This window comes from Sebastes fasciatus, chromosome 22, assembly GCF_043250625.1.
Source record: "Sebastes fasciatus isolate fSebFas1 chromosome 22, fSebFas1.pri, whole genome shotgun sequence".
In the NCBI taxonomy this organism is placed as follows: domain Eukaryota; kingdom Metazoa; phylum Chordata; class Actinopteri; order Perciformes; family Sebastidae; genus Sebastes; species Sebastes fasciatus.
In genome coordinates, this window is record NC_133816.1 from 15,687,669 (window position 1) to 15,714,390 (window position 26,722).

Genomic DNA, 26,722 nt, shown 5'->3' on the forward strand with positions numbered 1-26,722 from the left:
GCTGGTGGACGTTAAAATTATATAATGCCGTACGGACATCAACTATCCACCGAGGTACACTTCAGCTCCCGGCTCGGGGACTCTCTCCGATGGCTTTCCCGTGTGCTGGAGGGACCTGTTTTGGTGAAAGGATGGGGGGGGGGGGTTACGCCAACTGAAAGTGCGCCGAGCAAAAACAGGTCTTGTTGATACAGTCATCGGAGCCAACTGGATAACACATTAAGCAGCGGCTACGCTAACTGGGGCTGCGCTGGGGACCAGCTGTGCACGTGGCCAACAGAAACCACAGTGGAACAACAGAAGCTAACACTAATAGATATTACTTTGCCTCGGTGGAAGTGATTTACCTGACCGAGCCACTAACTTATTCATTATCCAGTCATCTTAGATTAAAATGATCAGCGCTGCGCAACAGGTCAGCGGTTCAGGCCGGTGTTGAGTTGCAGCTGCTTCGGTTATGACATAATGTAGCCATGAAAAGTTGTTTGCTGTGAATGTTAGCTCACCTGTGTTTTTCTTTTTGACACAAGAGGACTATTCTCTGTGAATGTCTGGGCAGACATATTGGGGTCAAAGGTTAGATTTAGGCTGGTCCCTGAATCGGAACCCTGTTGACTTCTGGTGTTGGTGTCTGTGCCTCGTTCCACATGTTGGATCTGGATCTCCGTCGTCCATGAGATTCAGCCTCCCCTCTTGGAATGATGTGCGTCAGTTTTTCCTCTTATGTCTTTGTGTATAGGTCCTCTTTCTAGGTTACATGGTGGTACCTCCAATCCTCAGAACCCCACATGCTAACCTTGTGATCTTGTAACCTCCCATGTTTAGATGAACGTCAGCGATGCTCCATCTTCCATCTCCATCTGTTTTGTCTGCCTTTGCCTTTGGCCTCGTTGCCCTCTGTTGCAGGCTCTCTCGCGCCAGCTGTGTTGTGTATTGGAAAGTCGAGGATGAAGCGAGAGTGTCCACTTAGCACGCATACCTTTGCTTCAACACTTGCTTACTAGTTTATCTGGATACTGCTTTTTTTCCTCAACACTTTGTCCTTATCTTCCTCTCATCTGCACTCAGGCAGGGTGTCATCTTCATGTTCATCTCTGTGGCTGCTTTAGTGGCTTGGAGTTTCTCTTTATTGTTAGGTTTTTCGAGGGATGTGGGTGCAGGTAGTCGAGGCCACAGATCTTCATCCTGCTTGTGATGGCACTGATTGGACTTAGGGACCGTATGAAAGTTATCGGCATGAGGAGGAGCCCTTCACTTCAGGTCATTAAAAAAAAAAAAAGACTTTCTCCAGAGTTATTAATAACCAAAATTTTGCGTACATTTGTAGCGTAATTTAGTTTCCTTCGTGCGAAGCTAGTATGACACGGTCGGTACCAATGGATTCCTTAGGTTATCTCGTTTCATATGATACTAGTATCTGGTAAAACTGTGCCCACTACAACCTCTGAAAGATTGATTACATACATTTTTTAAAGAAATTAGTGGCGTTAAAACAAATTTGCGTTAACTTTGGCAGCCCTAGTATTTATATTAAAACAATAAAACCGTGCTCTCCAAAAACATTTCGACTACTCTCCCTTCAGTATTTGATTAAATGCACAACCTTTCCTCTATTCTGACCCCTTAATAATTTTCACACAGTCCCTTCTACTTCCAGTTTGCTCCGTGAAAGCCGTTAAACTGTGTCTGTACATATTGAAGCTGTCCCAAAACCCTTGCTTTTTGTTAAAAGCATCAACTCTGTGGTGACAGGTGAGAATGCTTGTTCTTGTTCACCTCAGCAGCATAACCGAAGCCAAACAGACAGTGATTCTATCTGGAGAGAATAGCATGCTTGAACTCAGCCCAACAGGAACAAACAGGGTCTATTCTGTCAGCCGGTGAGGTCTCTGTGCCGGGGCATGTCTGACATGTAGACAAAGCAGTCGGTTTGGATTGCGGGCCAGAGATGGAGATGATAAAGCGTATATAATTTGAAGATTGTGTTACAACCATCCACACCAAGCATCAGCCTCTGAATTGCTGATGTTACTCTATCAAGTTAATAAAAATATCATATTCAAGACCTGCTCAGAAGAGGTAACTCTCTGCACAATGCCATGCTTTGTCTAAAAGTGTGCAAGTTATTGTTGAACTGAAATGACTGCTAGACATGAAATGCTGGCAAAACAGCTTGTTTCTGCCCCGTCAGGCCTATAAAACCCAGGAGCCGGCTGCTAATTTGTTGTGAAGCGCTCTGCTGTTGTTTTTCCTAATCGCTCTTCATTGGTAGTGCCTGCTGCTCACTATTACCTTTAATTAACACCCACCAGACATTTTATTTGGAGCGGATTTGCTGAAAGGTCAAAAGATCACATAGCCTTCGGTTAGGGGAGATCAGCTGACTCATTAGATTGGAGGAAGTTGTTTCCACATGGTTCCGCTTGACTGGACGTGTTTCTGGATGAGATGGTGTTTTGGAGAAAAGACACAGTGAAGGTAGACTAACAGTGTTAGAGCTGAATCTGTCTTTCCTGAATGATGAGAATGATGTATTAACAATAAAAAACAATAACTATGTCTAATGTGAAAGGAAGGAATGTGAAAACCTGACTGACTGACTCCCCTCAGCAGAGCTTTTTAGCGTCCTTTGACCTGATGATTTGTCCTAAAGACCTGCATATTGTCTAAGGAGTTGGTGCAGACCAAAACAGAGCTAAAAGGAGAGTGAATATTGGACATCCATTCGTCTGGTGGCCAGAGACGCCCCCCAAAATGAATGTAAATGTTGCTTCAGTCTGCTGGATGTGTAAATAGGCTACTGTGCTGTGTAAAATTTATTGTTGGATCATCTAACAGCATCCAAAACCCTCTGCCAACAACAGCATCAGGTTGCTGCTTCCAACAATCACGCCCTCCTTACGCTGGCATTGGCAGTTGCACATTGGCACAAGCTCTCTTTTTTCATTCTTAACACGATGACTTCAATCACTTTTCACATGTGCAACTGAGTAGAACACCATGAATGCACGTAAGGAGACTGTCAGAAAGTCTCTCCTGCATTGTGCGAAGTAGTTTGTTTCAAGCATACGGAATCCCGTAGTGCTTCCTGCCATGCCATGTAGAGTACTAGATGGCATGGCAGGAAGTAGCAACCAGCAAACTCCATATATCAAGCTGTTAGTTTTAAGTATTAGATTCAGAGTCTTGATTAATCTAAAAATCATGGAATGGAGGAGCTTGATCCAAGCGATAAACAGCAGGGCAATCGCCGACTTAGAAGACAAGTTCAAGGAACACAAAATAGTCTAAGAAATGTTTAAGATCTCAAATATAGCAGCGTTTCTTGTGGTCTCAAAAATCGCAAATTCCTGGAGAGACTGATAAGGATAAAAGTGGGTGTTTTCTGACCAACCTCTTTGGATCTTTTTGTTGAGACTAATAAATCTCAACATAGCTGACATTCCCTTTCTATCCGCTGATCAAAGTTATCTGCACTGACTGACTGACTGCAGCTATGTAGGCTCCACCTGCCCCACGGTCAACTCCCTCTGGAATGTCTGACACAATAATAGAGGCCGGGGTGAGTGCCACAGATCATGTGGGCAATCTGTAATCTCCACGTCAACACTCTTCTTACACTCGAGGGTCATTCAACTGTATTGGTTTAAACTTTAGGAGTGTATGGAAATGTTGACATACTCGAGTATAATGCCGCCAAAAGGGTTACAACATTTTCACACTGGCAGGAAGTTCTTTGTATGAGTGGAAATGTTGTTGCTGTTCACACTGAACAGAACGTTCTACAGTAGCTCATAAAAGGAAGGATGACTGCTGCTGTTGATGAAACACAAATAACAAACAAAGTCAAACTAAAATTTGAATTCTCAGGACATATAATCTATAATGATAGTGCAACTGTTTTGCATTTTTTGGCTGGACCGCAGAGAGTCAGCCCTACCAACGTAAAAGTCTGTCACTGACTGACTGAGTGAGTGATGAAGTTACACGATTGGTCGACCGAGTGTTGGAGTTTCCTCATTGGCCATTGCTCTTTCAAAATGAAAAGGCAGGAACAGTCTGTTCCGCAAATGAGCCTGTCCAGAATGAAGCGTCCGGCTCACGAAACTTGGACCAACATGTCAAACTAGGCGATCTAGTTCTAAAATGAAACCAGATTGGCATCGCCTATTTCTCTCTTAAAATGTTTCCAGAAGTAGATTTTGGTGGATTGTTTAGACGGAATAACAGAAAGTTTACAAGCAGGCCGCCGTGTTGTTTCCTGTTCGGAACGGCGAGCAGAAAACCAATCAGGTGCATTCTACGATAGGGTACGTCATCGCTAGAACTGCCAGGTGAGTGGAGCAACGCGTCCACTAGTGTCCTCGCCGGAACTTTTGGACATGTACCGCTAGATTTAACATTATAGACATGACCGCTGACTATTTGTATAACAATTTAGCCACAAATTCACAGACAATAATCAGTTTTGACCAAGTTTACAGAGTCCCTTCACGGCTACCTAGTAGTACGGAGTATCATACAGAGTTAAAGTATAAGTAACATTGGTAGCGCTCAATGTCAGCCCCACAGTTAATCATCTGCTTGTGGAATTAAAGTAATATTGCAAACTATTTTAGTGCATCACTGCAGACTAGAGACTAGAAACCCTGTAGAACTGAAGAAGTCTTTGTAGTCTTTGTTCTACCACTGCAGTAACCTAAGCCAGTGCAACATAGCATTAAAGACATTCCTAGACTATCCATAACTATGCAATAAGCTATCAGGTACAGTATGTACCAAGAGGCCAGATCATTACCTCTTAAGAGTGTCTTGGAGCATGGGTGGAGGGTGGGGACTTGGCAGCAGTCTGTGTGGGCACGTTCCCGCTGAGCAAATCTTAGAAACAAGGGGGCCTGGTATCTGTTGGGTCCGAGCGCCTCAGGGATTTTAATGCTTAATGGCACACACTCACATAAAACCAGCTCAGCCCAGCTCTTCATATCCTGTGCCACTGCATCGTAATAGAGGCGATGAGTGGTGACTTAGGATGAGGTCATGCTGCTGCTCAGAGGATGTCAGAGAGCCTGAGGTCACGTTTTGGATTGTTTCTGAGTAATATCCTCCCCTCTGTAATAGCATGACTAAGGAATTACCTCTCCTACGATGCTGAGAACTCATTTTGTGAATTGCTTTTGACTCAATTACTCTCCCACAGAACTAGGAAGAACTGAATACATTTCATTCCAACATGCACTGTAATGATTCATAAATGTATTCTCATTCTGGTAAACATGTGTAGACATGCTGGAGACACACTCCCGCTTGCTGTTTGCTCTGGACGCTCCAGTCTGTCAACTTTGTTTTTCGACAAGAAAATGTATTCATGTCTGAATACCACTGGGTGTGTTTGCGCATGTGTGTTCTGCATGCATGCATTTCCAGAACCCTTCAGAGTTATTGCATGTGAGAGGTACACTGTAGGCCCCCCGGACACCTCCTGGCCAATTCAGTGGCTCACAGCAGGCCTCTTTATAGCAGCCCAGGGTCATACTAATACGGCCAGTTAGAGAGCAGCACCAGGTAGAGGCTGCTACTGCATCACCTGAGTCAACAACAAACAAACTCGTTGAATGACATAAATAAGGATATATTAACCAATAGGGTTAATAGTTAAAGTGCTTTTCTGTACAATTTGTAGCCTGTAGTAGGGTATCATTCAGGTTTTAGGAGCAGTGAACCAGTCAGGATGCTCCTACAGTACATATTATACAGAGACCCATTCTGAACTTCTACAGTGAATAAAAGACACTAGGAGATATTGGGTTTGGTTGGGTTTGAAAATTTGAGGGATTTTGACTTAAAGCTATGCAATTTTACATCATTTTGGACCATTATTGATACTATTTAAATGGTTATTATATTATTTAACGCAGCCTTCGTCCGAACATTTAATTCTGTTTGCCCTGTAAAATCATATTCTGTAAATCAAAAGAGCAGATTCAGGAAACTTTTTTAAAATAATGTTACATTAATTATATTTGTTCACATATCAAAAAAAAAAAGTTCACTAATTATTTTACAAAAAGGACGTGTTTTCTTTATTTGCTTGTGTTTTACCATTTGCATGTGTTTGCTTAATTTGCAGTGTGTTGAATGTCGTGTCTAGAAGGTAACATGCAAATTGTGAAACTTTAATTAAGGTTTGGCATTGACCTTGATTGGATAAGTTTAGAACAGGTTGTCAGGCAACGTTTTCAAATTTTTGCAAGTTTTCACAATTTGAGGGTTACCCTCTAGACACAACCTGCGTTCAGCTCTTGAGCTTGTACGTCAGCAGCCAGGCTGGCTTGGTTACTGACCGTTGGAATAGAGTTGCAACCAAGGTATTTCAGATGATGGGATATAAATGATTTTAAAAACCATTAATTGATGCTTGCTTGTGCAGCACATTCACATCTGTCACGTGATGCCATTGGGCCCAAAATTACTTTTTCCCATAGACTTACATTGGGAACAATTTCTTGTTCACTACAGCTTTTACTTCAAAAGCCTGAGAGTAATGTCTCAAAGGCTACATTATGTTGGCATAATGGTTGTCCTTGCAACCTTACCTCTACACGTCACTCATCCCCTGTGTAGCCTATACCTTTATTTCAACAAGGAGGATGTGAAATATATCTCTCCTGCTCTGTTTTTCTAATTTATGTGCCTTTTCTCCAGGGCCAACACATAAATCAAATGCCCTGTTCCATGAGTGTAAATCCAGAAAAGAAAAACAAACTGCTCTACTCACCCAGGAGCTACAATGAAAACAGGTCAACTCTGTGGAGATGAGATTTGAGTGATGTGGTCGTGCACACCTGATCTGTTTGCTCCCCTCCAGTCAAGTTGTAAAAATGACTTATATTAAAAAACTAACAACATGGTAAAAATTAAAAACTAAATAATAGATATTCTAAGGGCTGATTACAATATTTTAGACTCATTTTTATTTGAATTCTTACTCGTAAATGCAGCTTAGAGGGGAGTGTTTTGGTGGGCTTGGACTCATGACCTATATATAAAATCCTGGCTACTGCCCTGTGACTTTTCACCCAATATGCTGTCATACGACTCCATGTCCTCCATGTATTCCCATTTCGGGAATACATATTTCAGTCGACAACGATAAAGTAAAAGACGGCTATTGTGTTAAATGCATTCAAACGGCCTCGATGGAGCTGACCATGGATGTATAAAGAGAACGGAGCTATAAAACATTACATGTCCCTTATACATTTTAAAGAAAATACCATTAATTTGTGAGGGAAATGTCTTTATTCTTTGATTTTTGGGTTGCTGCAAAAAATGCAATAAATAATTCTATATATATATTTGACTTCAGGACATCTCTGACTGAAAATCAAACATTCTTACTGAATTAATTTAGATATTTTCCAAAGTAAAAGTCCCTACAAGTGTATGATTCAACTTTTTCCCATGGTCTAGTGTTAAAAAACGTAACAAAAATCGCAATAAATCACAATATAAAATCGCAATACTTAAAAATCACAATATATATTGACTTGGGTATATCAAACATCAAACATTAAACATTCTTACTGTATTAATTTAGATATTTTCCAAAGTAAAAGTCCCTACAAGTATATGATTCAACTTTTTCCCATGGTCTAGTGTTAAAAAAGTTAACAAAAATATATAACAATATCAAATCGCAATACTTGTTGAATCTCAATACTTAAAAATCACAATACATATTGAATCGGCACCCAAGTATCGTGATCGTACCGAATCGGGAGATAGGTGAATCGTTCCATCCCTAGTAGATATTTTGCATTTAGCTCCTTTAATGTAGAATAGTTGTATTTTATAAATCAATATGACTTTTACTGTAAATATAAAAGGGAAAAACATCTGCTGAACAACAGCAACCAGCTGTGTGCAGCCTTACCTCCAACTAAACCCCTGGAACTAGAGCTTTTCGAGCTGCTCCTGAACGCACCATAGTGTAGTGCTGCTGTGGCTGCAGAGAGAGAGAGAGAGAGAGAGGACGTCCACATGGACCTGCCTCCTCCTCCTCTAAACACATCCAGACTTTCCTTCACTCCTCTCAGCTCAGTGTGCTCTCCTTCTCCTGTAGGAAGGAGCTCTGCAAATGTGACACACCAGGATGGAGGAGATCAGCTGTGAGCCCTCTGCAGCAGCAGCTGGTTGGAGTGTGGTTGGAGAAAAGGACTGAACACACTTGAACAACCAACATGTTCATCTTGTGGGTCCCGGTGACTTTATCTCTGTTCCTCAGCCTCATCATCTCTCAGACGTGGAGCGTTCAGATGTCGTGGGAGAACCGAGGAGGCAACGACTTCTTTGATAACAAACCGATCAGCAGCTCTCAGCCGCACATCGTGTTCATCCTGGTGGACGATCAAGGTTTCCGGGATGTCGGGTATCACGGATCCGAGATCAAAACCCCGACTCTGGACCGGCTGGCTGCTCAGGGAGTCAAACTGGAGAACTACTATGTGCAGCCTCTCTGCAGCCCGTCCAGGAGCCAGCTCATGACCGGCAGGTTAGTAGTGTGCACTGCTAGAGATCACTAAAACTCTGCTTCATGGAGTTTACTGCAGAAAATATGTGAGGCAGTGTGCCATGCATCTGTCAGAGCAGAGAGGGAAGAAAAAGCTTGGAAAGCCTTTTAGTCAGCTGGCAGCAGAGTCTACAGGTGATCATCCACCTGACTGAGCCAGTTGAAGTGAAGTCTTCTTATGTGATAATCAGACTTAAAGGGACTGTTTGTAACTTTCAGAAATACTTGTTAACAGCGACACCTGTGGCCATTAAGTCAACGAAAGTCAGCGTCGTGCTCGCGCTACGTAGACATGAACGAGCATCGCTCAAAACAGCGAGGCGACACACGTCAGCTAAAACCACAATATCACTCTATATTTCACCTGCGTGGCAGTAATGTTAGCTGACCAGACGGAGGTCTCTCCATGAATCAATGCTGATCCTAGTGTTGGCTTTTCCTGCTTCAGCCCCGCTGCTTCAGCCTCCGGGGCTGAAGCAGGAAGAGAAACGTTATCGTCTCCGATAGGGAGGGAGACATCGGCAACCGGTTGGAGACGATAAGGCAGAGGAGCAGAGGCTCCGGCCACACGCGAGCGCGCATATGCGAGCGCGACCCGGTAGATTTATACCTGTAAAAACTTACAAACAGTCCCTTTAAACTCTGCTTCAAACTAACAATAACCTGATATTTTCAGGTGGAATTTCATTCATTCATTCATTCATTCTCATTGTGCAATATAATTTTCCACTTGTGCAATTTTGTTAATAGTCTGTTTATTGTCAATACTGTACATACTGCTCCTATTTTTATACTTCCTTCTATTTAAATGGTTCATATTTTGTTACACTTTGTTTAGCTCTTTTTTACTGTGTTAGCTGATGCATCTTGTTTTTTTGCACTATCCCCTTTGCTGCTGGACACTGCAAATGTCCCCACTGCAGGACTAGTAAATGAATATCTTATCTTATCTTATCTTCATGGAGTTTACTGCATAAAATATGTGATCAGTCCAGGCAGGGTGCCATGCATGCATCTGTCAGAGCAGAAAGGGAAGAAAAAACTTGGAAAGCCCGTCAGTCAGCTGGCAGCAGAGTCTGCAGGTTATCATCCACCTGACTGAGCCAGTTGAAGTGAAGTCTTTATATGGTAATCAGGATGAAATCATGCATTCCAGATGTCTTATTATTAATTGTCAAAAGAGACAGTTCTGGCATGGTTTGATTAGATCTCTGTGGTGGTGCATCAGTAAACATGTGCATGGTGCATGAGGTGACCACATGGATGAGGTTGAGCATAAAATCTTCATTCTCATTTTTAAAGGTCCCATATTGTGGAAAGTGAAATTGTGATATCTGTTATATTATAAAGCAGGTTTAAGCGCTATATAAATACTGTGAAAGTATTGAAACGTTCAATATACGGAGAAATACGCACAGCCCGTACTCAGAAATTGTGTATTTGAAACAAGCCGTTAGGATTTCTGTCCATTTGTGATGTCACAAATATACAATATTTAGACCATTACACGGTTTTAAACGTAAACATTCTAAATGTGTCCCAGTTTATATCCGGTTGCAGTGTATGTGAATAACATCAGCTGACAGGAAAACATGAACCCAAAATGTTGCCTAGCAACATAATTCCATTGAAATGAGCTTAAATAGAGCGTTTCAGAAAGAGGATAAGTACAGGCGTATTCAGGCAGACAGTATGAGGAAAATAAAGTTTTTTTTAAAACATTACAGCATGTAAACATGTTCTAGTAGAAACACAAAATACAAGTATGAACCTGACAATGAGCATAATATGGGACCTTTAAAGCTTTCCCCTTTATAACAAGACAAACATTTAAGATGCACGTCAGTGTCAGGAAGGTGAGGTCAACAACTGGATGCGTTTCATTCAGTATTTTTGTTTTTGTAGTAAAACAAATTAGAAATAAGATAGGCCTATATGATAATGCCATAATTAAATAACGCCTCACACAATGTTAGCTGGGATAAGCAGCTACAGATTAAGAATGGATGGATGGATGTTTCCTGAGAGTTGTATCTCAGTTCATCCAGTATTTTGTCTGTCTGCAGTCAAAGGTTATAAGACATCATTACTATTGGGCGTAGTTCAAAGAAAATTATGCTTTATTAGAACCTGGATTTATAGCTCAGGCGATCAATTCCATTGGTTATGATGACATTGGGTTTCCCCTGGGAAACTGGTCTTAACTTCTCCCAACTTTGAACTCTGAAGGTTTCTTTTTTTCCCAACATTGCAATGTGCTACTCATGATGAATTAGTACAAACTAACATACATAACATGTGGTCGATTAATCAATCAGCTGCTGAGATGCATCAGACACATCCTGATGCATCTCTTATTATAGAAGCCTTGTATTATATTTCATAAGAAGTGTAGCCACTCTGTTTTGACCAATGTTCGCTCGTGTCTACGTAGTGCGATCACAAGCGCGAGCAACAGGACGCTGACTGTCGTTGACTCAACGGCCACAGGTGTCACTGTTAACAAGGAATTTCTGATTTCTTCAGAAAGAGTCCCTTTCAGATTTTTTTTTGTCAAACACATTTTTAAGTGTTTCCAAATGAAGGAGCAGCAGCGTTGCCTTAGTGATTGCCTCAGTGGGGGCAGAATGAAGCTGTAAAGAGATATTAGAAGGCGGCTGGTTAAGGTATACAGTATCATGGGGTGAATTGTGGTCTGGCTTTGTAGTTTGCTTACAGTATGTTTCGCATCAGCAGTTTTTCCTCTTTGTACATGAAGCTCTGCTGGGCTTCTCCTCCACCGCCTCCACCAGCTGTTCCAAAAAAGGAGGAGGCCTGCTGGGCATCGGGGGTTTTTTTGGCAGGTGTCCGAGAAAATAATGAGAAAAGTGTAGCCAGTTCCACGTTCCTCTGCTCCCTGTAAGACTCAGCTAACATCCATGTGGACTGTACATACAGTATAGCTGCAGATACAGTTATGATTCCGGGCTTGTGTGTGTGTGTGTGTGTGTGTGTGTGTGTGTGTGTGTGTGTGTGTGTGTGTGTGTGTGTGTGTGCGTGTGCGTGTGCTTTCTGTGTCAGCTGGACACTAAAACTAAAGCTCTGAGAACAAAGTTACTGAAAGTCTTTCTGGCACACTTGTGTAGACTTGTCAAGACAAATATCAGACTGAGTAAAGGATTGGATCCAAAAACATGAGCTCTTCATGAGAACCTGATTAAGTTTTCACAGGCTGTGTCAACAGGTTACCACGGCAACCGCCTGTTTCTGAACCCCAGCTGCATGCTCACCGAATACATTCATGTTTTATTATGGACTTTATCTCTTTTTCTATTCTTGCTGAAGATCTTTGCTATAGACCATTCAGTCACCATTTTTCTCAACTGTCACCCAAATGGACAGTCAATCTGACACTGCCCAGCCCTAGTACTGTATGACACAGTGAACGCAGGATAGTGGCTATACAGTGTTTACAAAAGGTTAAATAGAAACCTATAGTCTAGGGGTGGAACAGTACGTGTATTCGTCCCGAAGAGTTCGGTACAGGACGTTCGGTTCGGTCGGCAACATCCTTTCGGTACGTCCTGTAACAGCTGTTTATTCTACTACTCAAACAGAAATTCTGGAGTGCAACTTTTACCTGTAAAATTTTAGGCAGCGCACCCATTGTTGTCAGCTCCAAGTGAAGAGCGCCGGGCTTTGGAGCAAATTTTCGTAGCGGCCAAACGATGGAATTACAACTTCTGTGTCCGTCACGTGATCCCATTGGACCCAAAAAGACTTTTTCCCATAGACTTACATTGGGAAAGAGACGTCTGTAACTCAGCGGATAATTTTTTTGAGGTATACCAACTTCCCAGTATGAGCACTCTAATAGCCCTTATTTAAAACATTAGGTCCTAAAAGTTGTAAAATGCATAATAACAGTCGAATCCAGAGTTATTTCCCTTCCTCCGTTCATGTGAATGAAGGCGGAGTTAAAGGAAAACGCTACTGCACCTGCTCTATGGGCCCAATGGATGCGGAATATCGCAGGATGATCCAAGGACTTTATCGCTCGGCAGTCGAGCCATTTTGGCTTCATGAGGCTGCATCAGAGCCAGAGTAGTGAATTTAAAATTCAATAACTTGTCAGCAATTGGATAAAAAAAATGTACGATTTGGAAAATTATATAAATGCTGGATATCGGAGCCGATAATTGGCCAGGTCACTACATCCTTTTTTTCAGAGACGGAGGCCATGTCTGCCAGTCCTCTTAACTATAAATGGCAGTCTTCTGGATCGCTATATTTGAAAGGGATTGTAGAGCAAAAGTTGTAGCACAAAGGAGACCAAATGAAAGAATCTTTAACCACGAATCCTCAATATACAATAGCATTACAGCAATCTCTTACACCGGTGTGTTATGTTAAACTAATGCATAAATACACCTTTTACACCTGTTTTCCCATTCAGAGTGGAAGCAATCCCATAATGCAGAGAGGCAGGTCACCAGTCTGTCACGAGAGATAGTTATACTAGGTCTTGTAAGCCTTAATTGAGTGGTTTTGCAGTGATTAGTATGGATATGCAGTTATGGAACCATGACTAATAGTCTCTGTAAGGGTTTGGTGAAAAGAAGTCTCAAGGTTCTGAATCTAAATTTGGTTGAAACGTGAAACTTAGTATATGTCTAGTACAGTAGTTCCCAACCCTTCTGCCTTATGACACTTAAAAGCAAGGCCGTTCATCACCCTTTGGCCTTGTCACAGGTTGCATATGTCTGTGAGTTGTGAACAGCTCAACCAAAGAGTGATGTTCCCTTCACAGATTTTTGATTTTAATAGTTTTTAGAAGCATGAAGAGAGAAGAAGCAACATTTTTGCTATACAGAATATGTTTATTTTCTCATTTTCTGTCTTCTTTTTATTACACCTGGTTGGGAACTACTGGTTTAGGACATGTATAACCATTGTTTATTTCAATGTCTAGTTAGGACCTGTTTCCCCTTGGAATATAGTTATTTAAATGCTTTGGAAAACCACAGTAACAGTATAACCCAGAAGTATATACCATATGAGAAAATAGGGGTCCATGTTAAAAAGGGCTAGAGCTCCTTTGGGACTTGGCAGATTTAATAGAAGCAGTTGTGTACAGCTGCTGTTGGAACCGTAGCAAAGCACTTTAACCTCCCAGTAACAGGAGCTTGAGAAAAGAATTCCACGTTGTCAGCCCCCTGGGAAACTCACAGCATCAGGAAAAATTCAACCTGTCTGTTTTTTCTTTAAGCTGCACTGATGAGATTAGAGGCTTAAAGTCAGTCCTTCAAGTCCTGAATCGTTGTGCTCTTCAACCACATCATGCTCCCGCTGATCTTAACTGATCTAGAGAGGCGGATTGCCAAAGGCGAGGGCAGAGGTTGCTCCTTCGGGGCAGCCCCTAAAATTGAAAAATTATGAGGAATGTGAACATGAGATGGCGAACCAGTATTTCTAAAAACCTTTCTACTTATTTTGGGTCCTTTGTAATTAAGCTGGAGTGCCAAAGACGAATGTTCCAAAGCTTGAGAGCCATTTCAACGTACCTGTCCAGACAAATCCAGCATGTGGACTTTCTGGTGCGTTCCATACATGATAAACACACCTTTTCAGCTCTTGTATGAGTCGCTGAATATCTAACCCTTTGCACTTCTTTTCTCGACTCTTGGTCAGTTACACACCTGCAGGTAAGATTGCAGTAAATACCAGCAAATTATAGCTGGTTTAACATTTCCATTTCCATTCCAGACAAGGCAAACTGTACCGTACAGATTTTCTTAATCTTGTCTGCATAGTCACCCCCGCCCACCTTCTCCATTGGCCACAGGTGTTTAAGCTGCTGTCAGGAAAAAATATATTTAAAACAAAATTAAATTTCATTACCAGTCTCCTCCATCACTAAATGAGCTACCGTCCATCAACAAACAAAGATGAAGAATGCGCTCCGAGGTCTCGGGGAAATAAAGAGCAGACCTCAAGCAAGGGATTTCAGAAAGCTCTTCTGTCATCCTTGAACACTGTACTCTTATATTATAGCCCTCTGGACGCGAATCTGGTCTAAACCACAAGGAGAGTGGGATCATTTATTTGCTCAAAGCAGCTCTTTTTCACTCTGCTCACCCTGCTACAACTCAATCTCCTACTTATTCACACACTTCCCATCTGTCCACACTTATCTCAAACTCGTCTTAGCCTCTCGCTCACCCTTTTCTTGTTGTTTCAGTGATCTGTCACTCTTTCGCTTCCCTTCCTCAACCCCGCACCAGTCTGTCCTAGAACTCTGAGTCGAGTTGTGCAAAGATCACACGAGCAGTTTGGGGTGGAGATTTCTGAAGAACTTTGGATTTGTTGAAAAGGAAGTCCTGAAAAGAAAGAACCCTCATTACCTATAAGAGTCTGTAAAATAAAGGCCAAGGCAGGAGCAAAACGGAAAGGAAGATATTCAGAGATAGAAAGAAAGCAAATGAAGAGTACGCTGAAAGGAAGAGCAGAGCAAGACAAACTACTCTGGGGCTGACTGTGATTAAATGCAGAGAGCGCAGAGTTGAGGCCGCTTATTTGAACCATATGTGAGGAGGACGTGGAGCAGGAATACAAGAGAAGGCCCCAAGCCTGGGCAGCAGGTCAGCTCGGGAACCTCCACAACCTCAGTGGCTGGAGTGGTGGCCAATGCACTTGTCTTGTGGGACTTGAGCGATCGCTTGCGTTCAGTGATTTCGTGGTTAATGGCGTGTGTGATTTGTTGGCCTTGTGGCTCAGCGCTTGTGTAAATAAACCAGTGAGATAGCGTGATTGTAGCAGCGTTTGAGAACATAACTCAGCTTTTTTACTCAAGGAATGCAACAGCACGATAAGATGGGGAATGGAGCCGCTGTCTGCTAATAATGTTTCCGTGGCTTGAAGCCATGCTGGGTAAAGGATGCAGAGATGCTGCCTATTCGTGCCCTGCTTTGTTTCAAAAAGAACCCATAAATCAGTCGCATTGGACACATGGAAGGACTGCTGGGCAGCAGGGAAGATCCCCAGAGGGCAGTAGGTACTGCAGTCATTATTTTAAGGCCTCATAAATACTAACCTGCAAACCTGCAAAGTCAAGACCTCGTACGTCAAAGAGAAACAACACAGGTACCTTGAAAACCTTTGCGCTCCACCTTCTACCGTTCTCGGTCAAGACCTCAGGCTGGTTTGACTGATTTGTGGAGGAATCACAGGCTGCACTTAGCATGACATTCTCATTACACGGCTGTAACCTTTCGGTATGTGAACACCACCAAACCTGCAGGAGCTGCAAAAGCAGGGGTTGGGGCTCGTAAGGGGTCGAATGCGTACACGTCTTAATACATTTGCACACGTATGCGCTCTCCATTCTTTTTCACTTCAAGTTCTGCAAGGGCTTTTTTTTTCTCAGTCCTATTGCTCTCTCGGCATTGATGCAAAAGTGCTTGACAAAGAAAAATAAATGAAGTGAAGGGCAGAAGTAGGGAAAATAATCCTTGTATAAACGGAATGAAAACAAAAAGCGATTGAATATAATGAGCATGCTACATCCAAAAATCCTTTTATAGACATTTACGGGCTATAGTACAAGACTAAATTTGCCTACTATGCTTGTGGAAAGTTTGGAAAAAGTAGGAGAACAAGGTTTTACAAGTACTCACTCTTAATCAAGTTAATTATATAGTATGTGGATTTTTTCAACACAATAGTGGAGTAAACAAGTATTTTTCTTTTAAAGAAACACATTCTCATGCCAGGCCTGGTTGACTTGTTGATGATGTCATCTTACCCACAAACCCATGTTGCCTTCACTGCTTCCCCTTCATTCCCATCCCTTTCTTAGTTCATTGCATTCAAATGCCGTCGCCTAATGACAGAGCAACAATGCCTCCTCTATCCCCCAGCGTGCATGTCTGTCGTTGGGTTTCAAATCTCCCACTGCCTAGACCACCAAGTGACGAGGAAATTCTTCTCATCGCCATATGAAACCAAGACTCTCTCTTGGCTCCCACCAGGGACATTGTGGTCTCATTTTGAATTCACCAACCTGACCTCAAAGACAAGGCAATGAATAGAGGTATCGGATTCGAAATTGGGTCGGATTATTATCCTGAAGAGTTAATGCTTTAAAGATCCTGGGAACCCGCTTTGAAATCTGTGGGAATTATTGTTTCCAAGTTGTAAACATTACTGTTTCCTAACTTGATTTCCAAAAGATTTGGAGGCATCAAACCCAGATGGCATTTTGGGTTGGTAAAACACAGTACAGAACAGACCAGTGTCATTCTCCCAAGAGAACAAACAGCTCTGCCACCAGGTTCGTCCAGAATGTCTCAGCCAACTGCAGCTGGAATTGAAACACAGTGGTGATGTCAGTGGTCAGGGTTTCGCAAAATAAATTGGTTAGTGGAGGTGTTAAGGGCCAAGCTTTGACACGATTGCATACATAATCACTCAACACAGTGCATTGCTGCCTAGCTACAGCTAACATCTGTACAGTCGGTACGTTGGCTGCTTAATAACTTACTGTGCCAGATGCGGAGGTGGCCTACCATCGTTACCTGTGTCGTTAAAGGAGCAGTGTGTAGGATTTGGTGGAATCTAGTGTAGGGATGTTAATAATTAATTGGTTAAAAGAAATATTAATAATGAATTAAAAAGCTGAGCTAAACTCAGAGGAGCGGCTCGTCACTTTAAGGAGAAAAGCTGGTCCACCTTAAGAGCCCACTTTAAGAGAGTCTGAGCCGGCGTTGCAGATACAGGAAGTTAGCTCCGGTCTTGAGGAGTTGTAGCCTTATAGCATTTATTCACCGACAAATAAACTGTGCACACACACTGTCTGCTGCACCTACGTTCACAGCTATAACGCCACCAACAACCCCATATTCATCGCCGCTAAACACATGGTCTGTTGGAAACTCGCAAAAGTTACATTCTCCCTCAATACTGGACCAGTTTCAAAAAGTTTTGTCCCCATTAGTCACAAAAAAACCCATGAGAGAATAGGATCCAGGTTGAAAAATACCAAAGTTATCCTTTTAAGGTTAATTGGTCTGGAGAGAAACCAATTAAGGCAGTGTTCCAGACATTCATTGGTCAAAAATTTAGATTTCAATGTTTAGATGGTGACACCAAAACCAGGCTGTTGCTGCGAATCTTTTCTGCAGTGAGAAATGTATGAATAACAACATTTTTATTGCTGATGATTTATGATGACAGATCACAGATCTCCCCACCTGAGGTTGAGTAAACAGAAGCATCTATAAGCTTGCAGGCCTAGCCTGCTGTGCTACATGTAGGGTAGTGTTCACTGTATTGTTTTGGTTGAGTAGGATCTGAGTTGTAAATCATATGTTTATAGCTATGTTTGGAACGGTGCACATACCACACGGCGGTGTAACCATTGAAACTTTTGCATTCTCAAGGGGCAGCGGCGGTTTGCTCGGCCTGACCACCTTCTAAATCCTCCTCTCTGGAAACCTAAACTAGACACTTCTTTTCACGCCCTTTCCCTGGTGACAGCTTGACTGTACACCGCAAAACCTCAGGGGGAGAGCAAGGGAGGGTCAACGGAGTGAAGAAGGTAAAGAGAGCCATCTAGCTACATCAGCATCCTGGGTGTTTTACTCAAAGCAGACGTGGGGAGACAAGACAGAAATGAAGTCAGAGTTCACCGTCCTCGTCTTAATAGAGAGCTGCTTCCAAAGCCAGCTGGGTTGCCTCACTGTGGGCCATGAACACAGTCTCAATCAGAGTCAGTCACAGTCTCTGATGATGATGAAGTTGACTTGGCTTCTTTCTAAAGTCAGACCACTAATCCCACAGCTTGTAGTTTTAAGTGATTTCACTTGCAGCATGTAGTCAACTCAGTGCTAGGACTGGATGTCCTTTGAAAAAAAAAAAAAAAGGATTTCAGGGCTAATTAGAAGTCTTCACGTCTCTGTCTTTGTCTCAAACCTCAGCGCTGACAATTGTGTCACTATAATGCATGAAGTTGGCGGTTTGTGGTTCGGGTTTGGGTGGTGCAGATATATATATTTCTGTAGTGTCTTTAAGCTTTTCCTGTGGTCCTCCTCCCAGTTGAAATCTAGCAGACATATCTACTTCAGAGGTAGTATTTTACAGTATAGAACACCGTAAGAAGAGTTTTCATTTGCTTTCGCCCAGCTTATCAAGGGAGCTCTCACGTCACTTTGGAAACTTCTTTTCCGAAGCTGGTCATCGGTGACGTTCACAATCATTGGGTAATTGATGATTTGGTGGTGTGGGAATGGGAGAGTCTTGAAACTCCAATGGGTGGAAAGTGTTTGTTCTGGGTTAGATTTCCTTTAAACAAATCTTTGTACACTGATTATACGCTTGCAGATTTACTGTAATGTAGTCATTTTGTGCTAAGTGGTAATAAAAAGTTGAATAAATGACCCCATATTTTGGCAATTGTGCACAAACACACTTGAGAGTTGCAGTGAAGGAGTTAGAAAAGACTTGATATCAACATTTCTCAATATATAGTGTGTGTCCTTCACTCCTCAATACTGCTGTGTTAGCTGGATGGCTGCCACAGCATCATTAACTCCAGGTCACAACTCTGTTTCCTGTCTGGTCTTGAGTGACAGGTGTCGTGTTTTTTTGCTCTGCCCCCTAACTACCAATACCCATCCACCTCCTTTCACTGCACTGTTAGACGTCGGTTGGACATTACCTTGCTCTTGGCTTGCCAGCATATAAGCACTCTTCTGTTTGGACTGGCTCCATTGATGGATTGAATAACATATCAGTGTGTAATTTCAAAAACAAAGATTCTCTCTGTGACTAGACAACATATTGCCTTCAAATGGTCTGTGAGAGGACTGATGACCAGCTTTCATCAAAGTTGCATATTTCATTGAAGCTGTTAATGTCTCTGATGGGCTGATGTGTGTTTTTATTTTGTAGGTATCAGATCCACACTGGCCTTCAACACTCCATCATCCGAGCTACCCAGCCCAACTGCCTGCCCCTGGAAAATGTCACCCTGCCCCAGAAGCTCAAGCAAGCGGGCTACTCCACCCACATGGTGGGCAAGTGGCACCTGGGCTTCTACAAGCGCGGCTGCATGCCCACCCAGCGTGGCTTCGACACTTTCTTCGGCTCCTTGCTGGGAAGCGGGGACTACTACAGCCACTACAAATGTGAAGGGCCCGGTATGTGTGGCTATGATCTGTATGAAGGTGAAGAGGCGGCTTGGGAACAGGACCGCGGCATGTACTCGACCGTGATGTTCACTCGAAAGGCCATCAGCATCTTGGCCAACCACGACCCTCGCAGACAACCCTTGTTTCTCTACTTAGCCTATCAGGCGGTTCATTCCCCGCTGCAGGTTCCCGCCCGCTACCTCGAGCGCTACAAGGGCATTCCGAACTTGCATCGTCGCAAATATGCCGCCATGGTGTCCTGCCTTGATGAAGCCATCCACAACCTCACGGTAGCGCTGAAACGCTACGGTTATTATGACAACACAGTTATAGTGTACTCCTCAGATAACGGAGGCCAGCCGTTAGCAGGTGGAAGCAACTGGCCCTTGAGGGGGAGTAAAGCCACCTACTGGGAAGGGGGGATCCGGGCGGTGGGCTTTGTTCACAGTCCCCTGTTGCTAAACAAAGGGACAAAATGTCGATCTTTGGTCCACATCACTGACTGGTTCCCTACACTGGTGACCCTGGGTGAAGGGACTTTAGATGAAGATCTAAATCTGGACGGGTATGATGTCTGGGAGGCGATCAGTGAAGGTCGCCGATCTCCTCGCCAGGACATTCTTCACAACATTGACCCAATCTACGTTAAAGCCAAGAATGGTTCGTGGAAGGCCGGGTATGGCTTATGGAACACGGCCATCCGTGCTGCGCTCCGGGTGGGCCACTGGAAGCTCCTTACCGGTGTCCCTGGCTACAGTGACTGGGTGCCCCCGCAGACCTTCTCCAACCAGCGGCTAACCAATCGCTGGCACAATGAGCGTGTCCGTTGGGACCGGGGCAAGTCCATCTGGCTGTTCAACATCACAGCCGACCCTTACGAGAGAGTGGACTTGTCCCAGCGCTACCCTCACATAGTGAAGAAGATGCTGATACGGCTTGCGCAGTACAACAGGACCGCTGTGCCGGTGCGCTACCCGGCTAAAGACCTGCGCTCTAACCCTCAGTACAATGGGGGCGTATGGGGACCTTGGTACAAAGACACGAGGGAGGAGCAAGAGGAGGATGAGAGCTACAATAACTTGTTCACCAACCATCTTGGGAAAAAAAGGTGGAATAAGAAATCAAAGAACAGAAAGTTGAAAAGGAAGGTAGAAGAGTAGCATAACCCATTTGTGAAAGACTTCAGTTGCCTTTTCTCAGGGATGGACACTTCCTGTTTCAGGATTGTCCTCTTTAGACGTTCTGACTCCAGTTAGTTTTTGACTTGACTCCACTCGATACTGTATGAAAAAACAATGTGGATGAACCTTTTGAAATGCCTCAAGAGAATAAGAAAAAAAGATCCTCTCATTCAAACACTGTTGTCGTGCCCAGACACAACTTAAGACCTCATTGTTAATGTTAGGGGGCATTTAAAGAATGTTATCTAGATTGTGTTGCATGCTTGAACTGTTGTCACCTTTTGGATTGTTCTGTGGATTCATGTTTCACTTAGAGTAGAAAATAAATCTTTCCTAGACAGTTGCCATAAATTTTGGTGACAGAAATAAAGTAAGACATAGTTCTATTATGTTGTTGATTGCAACGACACAGTATGGTGGATGTAGGATTTATGTCAATGTGTGAGTTGATGTACGTTGGTTTTATAAGCACAGTCTGTCTTTTAGAATAATAGATTTTGTTCCCTCTTTTTTAGATGATGTCTGGTCTGGCACCAGGCCAACCCGAATGTAAGACAAGCTAACAAAATAAAAGCCCCCAGACACAAACCTCTTTGTTTCCAGCAATCTTTCAACTTCTGTCTGGTTTGCATTTCGTTACAGCCATATATCCTTTATTCTGATGACAATAATACTCTTGTAACTGGAAAGTTTTAACATTTCAAACTGGCCACTAAGTACATTTATTCATGGAAACTACAGTAAAGTAGGATGTGACCGGTTGATAAAGACCTAATTGCTTTCTTTCAGTCCTCAAAAAATGGAACATGGAGTGAACACAACTTACAATCTGTAAAACTATATTTCTCATATGCCTATGTTGCTCAGCAGTCCCCAAACTCCCAAGCTCAAAATGTTGATGGCTGTTCATGAGTCATGCAAGTAGATGCTTTGGGGTACTTTGCAGGCCAATTAGCCATTTTAATGACACCGAATGACTCCTAAATGTACCGTATAGCTATAAGATTTATAGTCGCCTGAAACGGAACATGTTCTGTTCTGTTTTTATTAGCTTCCCCCAGCTTGTGTATTTGTCTTTTTAATTAGCAAACCAAGTACCAGTCTGTGGCTCTGGTACAATCGGAGAGCTTTAAATTATTTTGAACACATGAAACAACAGGAGCTCCAGAGAGAGGGGCTTTCCTGTGGCTGCGCTGCACATCCCCTCCCGTTCACGCTAACTTGGATCCCCCTGCATCTGCACTGTACTTAGAGCCAAGTTATGACCTCAGCCCATTCAGGCACCGACTCAACTTTCACAGCGGCATTTGTGTTAACAGTCTATGCTGATATGAAGATGGGTCTTTCGATCCTTAACCTCTTTAAATCCGAAGCAGGTGAAGTGAATTTGGGTTAATCCGACTGGTTCTCCTCAACTCCTTTACATTGATTCGTGTCTACAGGCCAGATTGTACCCATGGGAACCAGAATTTTCACCTGGCTAAGCTTGTATTCGCTCTTGACCATAAAACCCCAAGGGATGCCCTCCATATTATGAGCTACAGCTGAGACTTATAGAAGATCAGATTCTTATTTCGTTGCGTCGTGCTGTATTTCCTCTCCCATGGGCCATAGGAACAGTTAAACCCTGGATTCTGTGGGAATTCACATTTGCTTTCAGTTATGGGCATTAGCATCCCTCTTGTGGGAAAAGGCGAGGGTACTTTTTTCCCTGTAACTGAGCTGTAAGGCAATACATCAACCTCCCTCACCCTGCCGCCTCACATTAAGAATGCTCATTAGCGCTCATTGGGTATGATATGAGAAAATAAACCTGACGGATGGCAGAGTAAGAAGGCTTTGATCAAAGTGAAGTGTACTTATTTTGCCGGATTGTGTTGGGTTTTCCTTCAGCTGTGGCACCGTGTGAAACATATAGTTTAAGTTCTCGCATGATCAAGGTGCAAATTAGCCGAATTATGTGCAGCCAACTGGAAAGAGCCGACCACCTCGCTGCCAAGAGCTACATGGCGAAACACCCGTGACTCAGCCACAGGCTTGGGATCTAAAGTATCTCTCCCAAAGTCAAAGTGATGAAAAACGAGAGGAATATCAAGCAGCTGTTGCCCAAGAGAATCAGAATTAATACAGAGCCTATGAAATATCTTGTGAACACCACCCCAAAATGCCAAAACACATTTAACGCTTGCGGTGTAGAGCATAACACACTGCGAGGGCTGTGCTTTCCAGCGACTTGGCAAAAAGTGTGACATTCCAATCGTAAGAGGTAGTTTTTCAAGTGGTTGTACGAGTGTAAGAAGCCGCTCTCATGTTTGACGGTGACGTCATAGGATGTCTTGCCTGGGAAGTGGTCTAAAAAGTATGTGTCAAAATGATAAAGATGATACTTCCTTTTTTTTCTGCAGGAGTTCACATGCACAGCAAATACAAAACATACTGTACTATTGTAATTACAGACCCACCTACATGAGTTAGAGCGACTCTGACATTTATTGAAGCCCATGAGAAGAGTCTGTGAGAGAAGACAGAACAGTGAATTAGCTTGACGGACACTCTGTTGGCTGGTAGTCTCTCTCCAGACATGGGGATTTCCTGTAATGAGCAATTTCACCCATGCACAACTGTAACTTATGTTGGCCTTCGTCAGAGGTTCAGCACTCCCACTTCATCTACTTGATGGCATACTGTATGGCCCCATTTTCTGTTTCCTGGGACCACTCCCTTTATATTTTAATATTTCCTCTTCCTTTCATTAATCTTGTTAGGTAATTGCCCGTCTTCTCTTCTCCTTTCCATTTCAGCCATTTCAGACTGTTTCCTTTTCTTTTTATCCTTGTCATCATTCTTGTGATGCTGTTTCCATGCTCTCTTCATCCTCTTGTCTGTCTTCCCTCGCTCCCTGCTTTGCTAAGCGGAGGTTTTGCTCAAGTTCAGACCTGTGTGGGTTGGTTTTTTTTGTCGGTGAGCCAGCTGTCTCGCAAGGAAAGACTGGATCTTACACACGAACACAGTGTCGTCCATCTCTCAGCAGCAGTTAGCCTCCAGGCCTGTTGTCCACTTGCCTCCACCTCCGAAAACTCAAAAAATCTTCTGTCTTCCGCCACTCTTCCTCCTGATTTCTCCTGTAAAGCACAACACATTTTCCCCTTCACTCTCACTCCGAGTCAATCAGCTGTAGAGGATAATCTGTGCGGTACAACAGCCAAAACGTGTCACTTGTCGACACTTCCAAATCCAACCAGTTCGAAACAGGAGTGTGACTTTTCTCCATGTTGCACGCAACACTTCAATGTATCACTGTCAAAGTCATTTTAACACGTAAGTATAATTATAAACTAAAGGCTGCTGGAGACAATTGGCAGGCTTTTTTCTCTACACCTGTGATAATATTTCTCAAAATTAAAACCATGTTAGCCATATTTAACATACAGTAGATGTTAAAATACTGTGTCATAGTTTGAATGAAGTGTTTTACGATGCTCCGCCACTATACAGCTGATCTCAACAGAAACAAATACACGTGGATGATGACGCAAGTGTTCTCTGGTACGGAACAACTTTACCAATTCGGGGGGCAATCGTATTCGGGCACGGTACGGATCAATCGTACTTAATATGAAAATGCCCTTAATGTGTCTGGGTAGCGTTTATCGGGACTTTTTTGCTGCAAACTTAAACTGTAAATTTGCGGGCCAGAAAATTGAAACAATAAGCTAAAAAAAACTGCTAATTCTCTATGGGCTCATCACTATGATTGACCCCTCTCATAATACACATAGTTGTTACTCCATAAAAAAAAATCTTAGTGGTGCTTTAAATAAAAAGTTCCATTTTGTCTGTTATTTGCTGTTTCAATAATATTTTTTTGACGATGAATCAAAATTAGTTGTGTTTTGATTAATTGAATTTAACATAACCACTGGGAAATAACACATTTTTACGACTTAAGACCAAGACGCCCTCACAATGAGTAGTGCTCTGACTCAGGATTATGGCCACATCTGTGACAACCAACAACACACACAGTTTCCCACATTGCGTGAACAGCGAGAGAACATTGTTTTCTCCACTAATTGAGCTCTGATGTAATCTTGCTCATCTCATCATCATTATTCAAATACACACAGTCACATCCTTGTTTGATTAATGCTTATACAATAAGCATGAGAGCGGAAACATGAGGTCACACACCACCACCTGCTGAGTGGACTGTGTTGTATTGAATTTCCAAACTTGCTGTTTCGCTCGATTACTTTGATTTAGTTCATCAATGACGTGATCCAAATGAGGTGTTGGATACCAATGGGGTTAATAAGAAGCTGATGTCATTAGCTGTGTGCAATGACATCCAGAATAACAGTCTTTTTTCTTCTTACTTTCTGAATATGCTGTTGTTGTATTTACAATTTGTACAATCAATCTTCAAACTCTCTGCTTTGTCATTTCCAGATTATTCCCGTGCCCAACACTCGTCCTCAACAAGCGTTTGGCCAACAGTGTGTGGCCTTCACCTACCTGTCTGTTGCTGGTTGTGCCTTTCAAACCTTCTCTGTCTGTCGTCTGCTATGCTTTTGCTGATTTAGGACCTACACTTTGTCAACCTGAACAGTGACTATATAATTTTTATTACAAAAGCAACTCTGACTTCCTTTTATACAGTGAGCTTTAGTCTCGGATATCACTTAAAGGAACAGTGTGCAGCATTTAGGGTTATCTATTGGCAGAAATGGAATATGATGTTTTCTTTAGTGTATAATCTCCTCCGTTACGTTAGAATGAGCCGTTTATATCTACAGAGAGGGCGGGTCCTCTTCACGGAGCCGGATGCCATGTTTCTACGGTAGCCCAGAACGGACAAACCAAACTCTGGATCTAGATAGAGCCATTTATATTTTCGCGTCGGCCATCGTAGTTCTCCTATACGCACTTAGCATATGGGAGAAGTTTCAGTCGGTTGCAATCTGCAACCTTACTGCTAGATGCTGCCAGATCCACACTGCACCTTTAAATCATGTCTTCTCATGTTTGTTAGTTGTTTTGTTTTGTTGAACCTCACTTTCTTGTTCATTTTTGTGGGATAATTCTGGTTTATTATAACTTACTGTCATTGTTTCTATCAGTTTTAATAACGTGCTCATAAAAGTACATGATGAAATTGCTACAACAAAGTCAGATGGAGAAAGAAGCAAACAAAAAAACACAGACATGGACAGGTTGTACACAGCCGGGTGCAGTTATTGTCATCACAGTGAGGTTGCCAGGTTTGATACCATCGTCCCTGTACAGAGACAAAAACCTGTGGTCACTGACTGTATCTGGCTCTAGCTGAAATTTATACTGATCTTTTCATCTCACTTTGGGAAAGAATGTGTATTAGGCGTATTAGGTGGGTTGAATTATTCCTACAGGGGGTTTGTTCGCAACCTGTCTGATCATCTGACTGCTCGTTTCTTCATCTTTTTAGTGATGTCCAGAACCATATAGATAAGACCCAACGTACCATACCAGTCATATTGGATTGAATTTGGCTTCATAGCATCAGCTGCCAGGTCAGCAGAGCAGCAGGGTAAGTAAGAGTTGAAGCCCATCCTCCCTCCTTCCCTCTCTCAGTGTGTCTGCCCCGGGGGGACGTGCATGTCAGATCCAGTTGGAGTTGATGTACCACAGCTGGACCTTCACCTCCTCTTCAGCGTGGTTTAAACTGTGTGGGTCGCGTCACCAGAGCGTGATTGATCGATGCGTAAACTCTAGTGCTTTTGCAATACCCAAGAAACACACGGAGAAGAACCCACATAGCTCGAGGC

At 42.8% G+C, this 26,722-nt stretch overlaps 1 protein-coding gene across 1 annotated transcript; it reads left to right on the plus strand.

Annotated features, from left to right (window-relative positions):
• Positions 1-8,015: 8,015 nt before the first annotated feature.
• arsj (arylsulfatase family, member J) lies at positions 8,016-21,688 on the plus strand. Its single transcript, XM_074623805.1, has 2 exons — positions 8,016-8,551; positions 19,499-21,688. Exons 1-2 carry the CDS (start codon positions 8,241-8,243, stop codon positions 20,895-20,897), a joined length of 1,710 nt encoding a protein of 569 aa, XP_074479906.1. The 5' UTR covers positions 8,016-8,240; the 3' UTR covers positions 20,898-21,688.
• The last annotated feature ends 5,034 nt before the right edge of the window (positions 21,689-26,722 follow it).

Excerpts from the sequence above, each read along its gene's own strand:
- arsj (XM_074623805.1), top strand. The coding sequence starts at position 8,241 with ATGTTCATCTTGTGGGTCCCGGTGACTTTATCTCTGTTCCTCAGCCTC. Across the intron at positions 8,552-19,498 it reads AGCCAGCTCATGACCGGCAG|GTATCAGATCCACACTGGCC; the intron begins GTTAGTAGTGTG and ends TTTATTTTGTAG.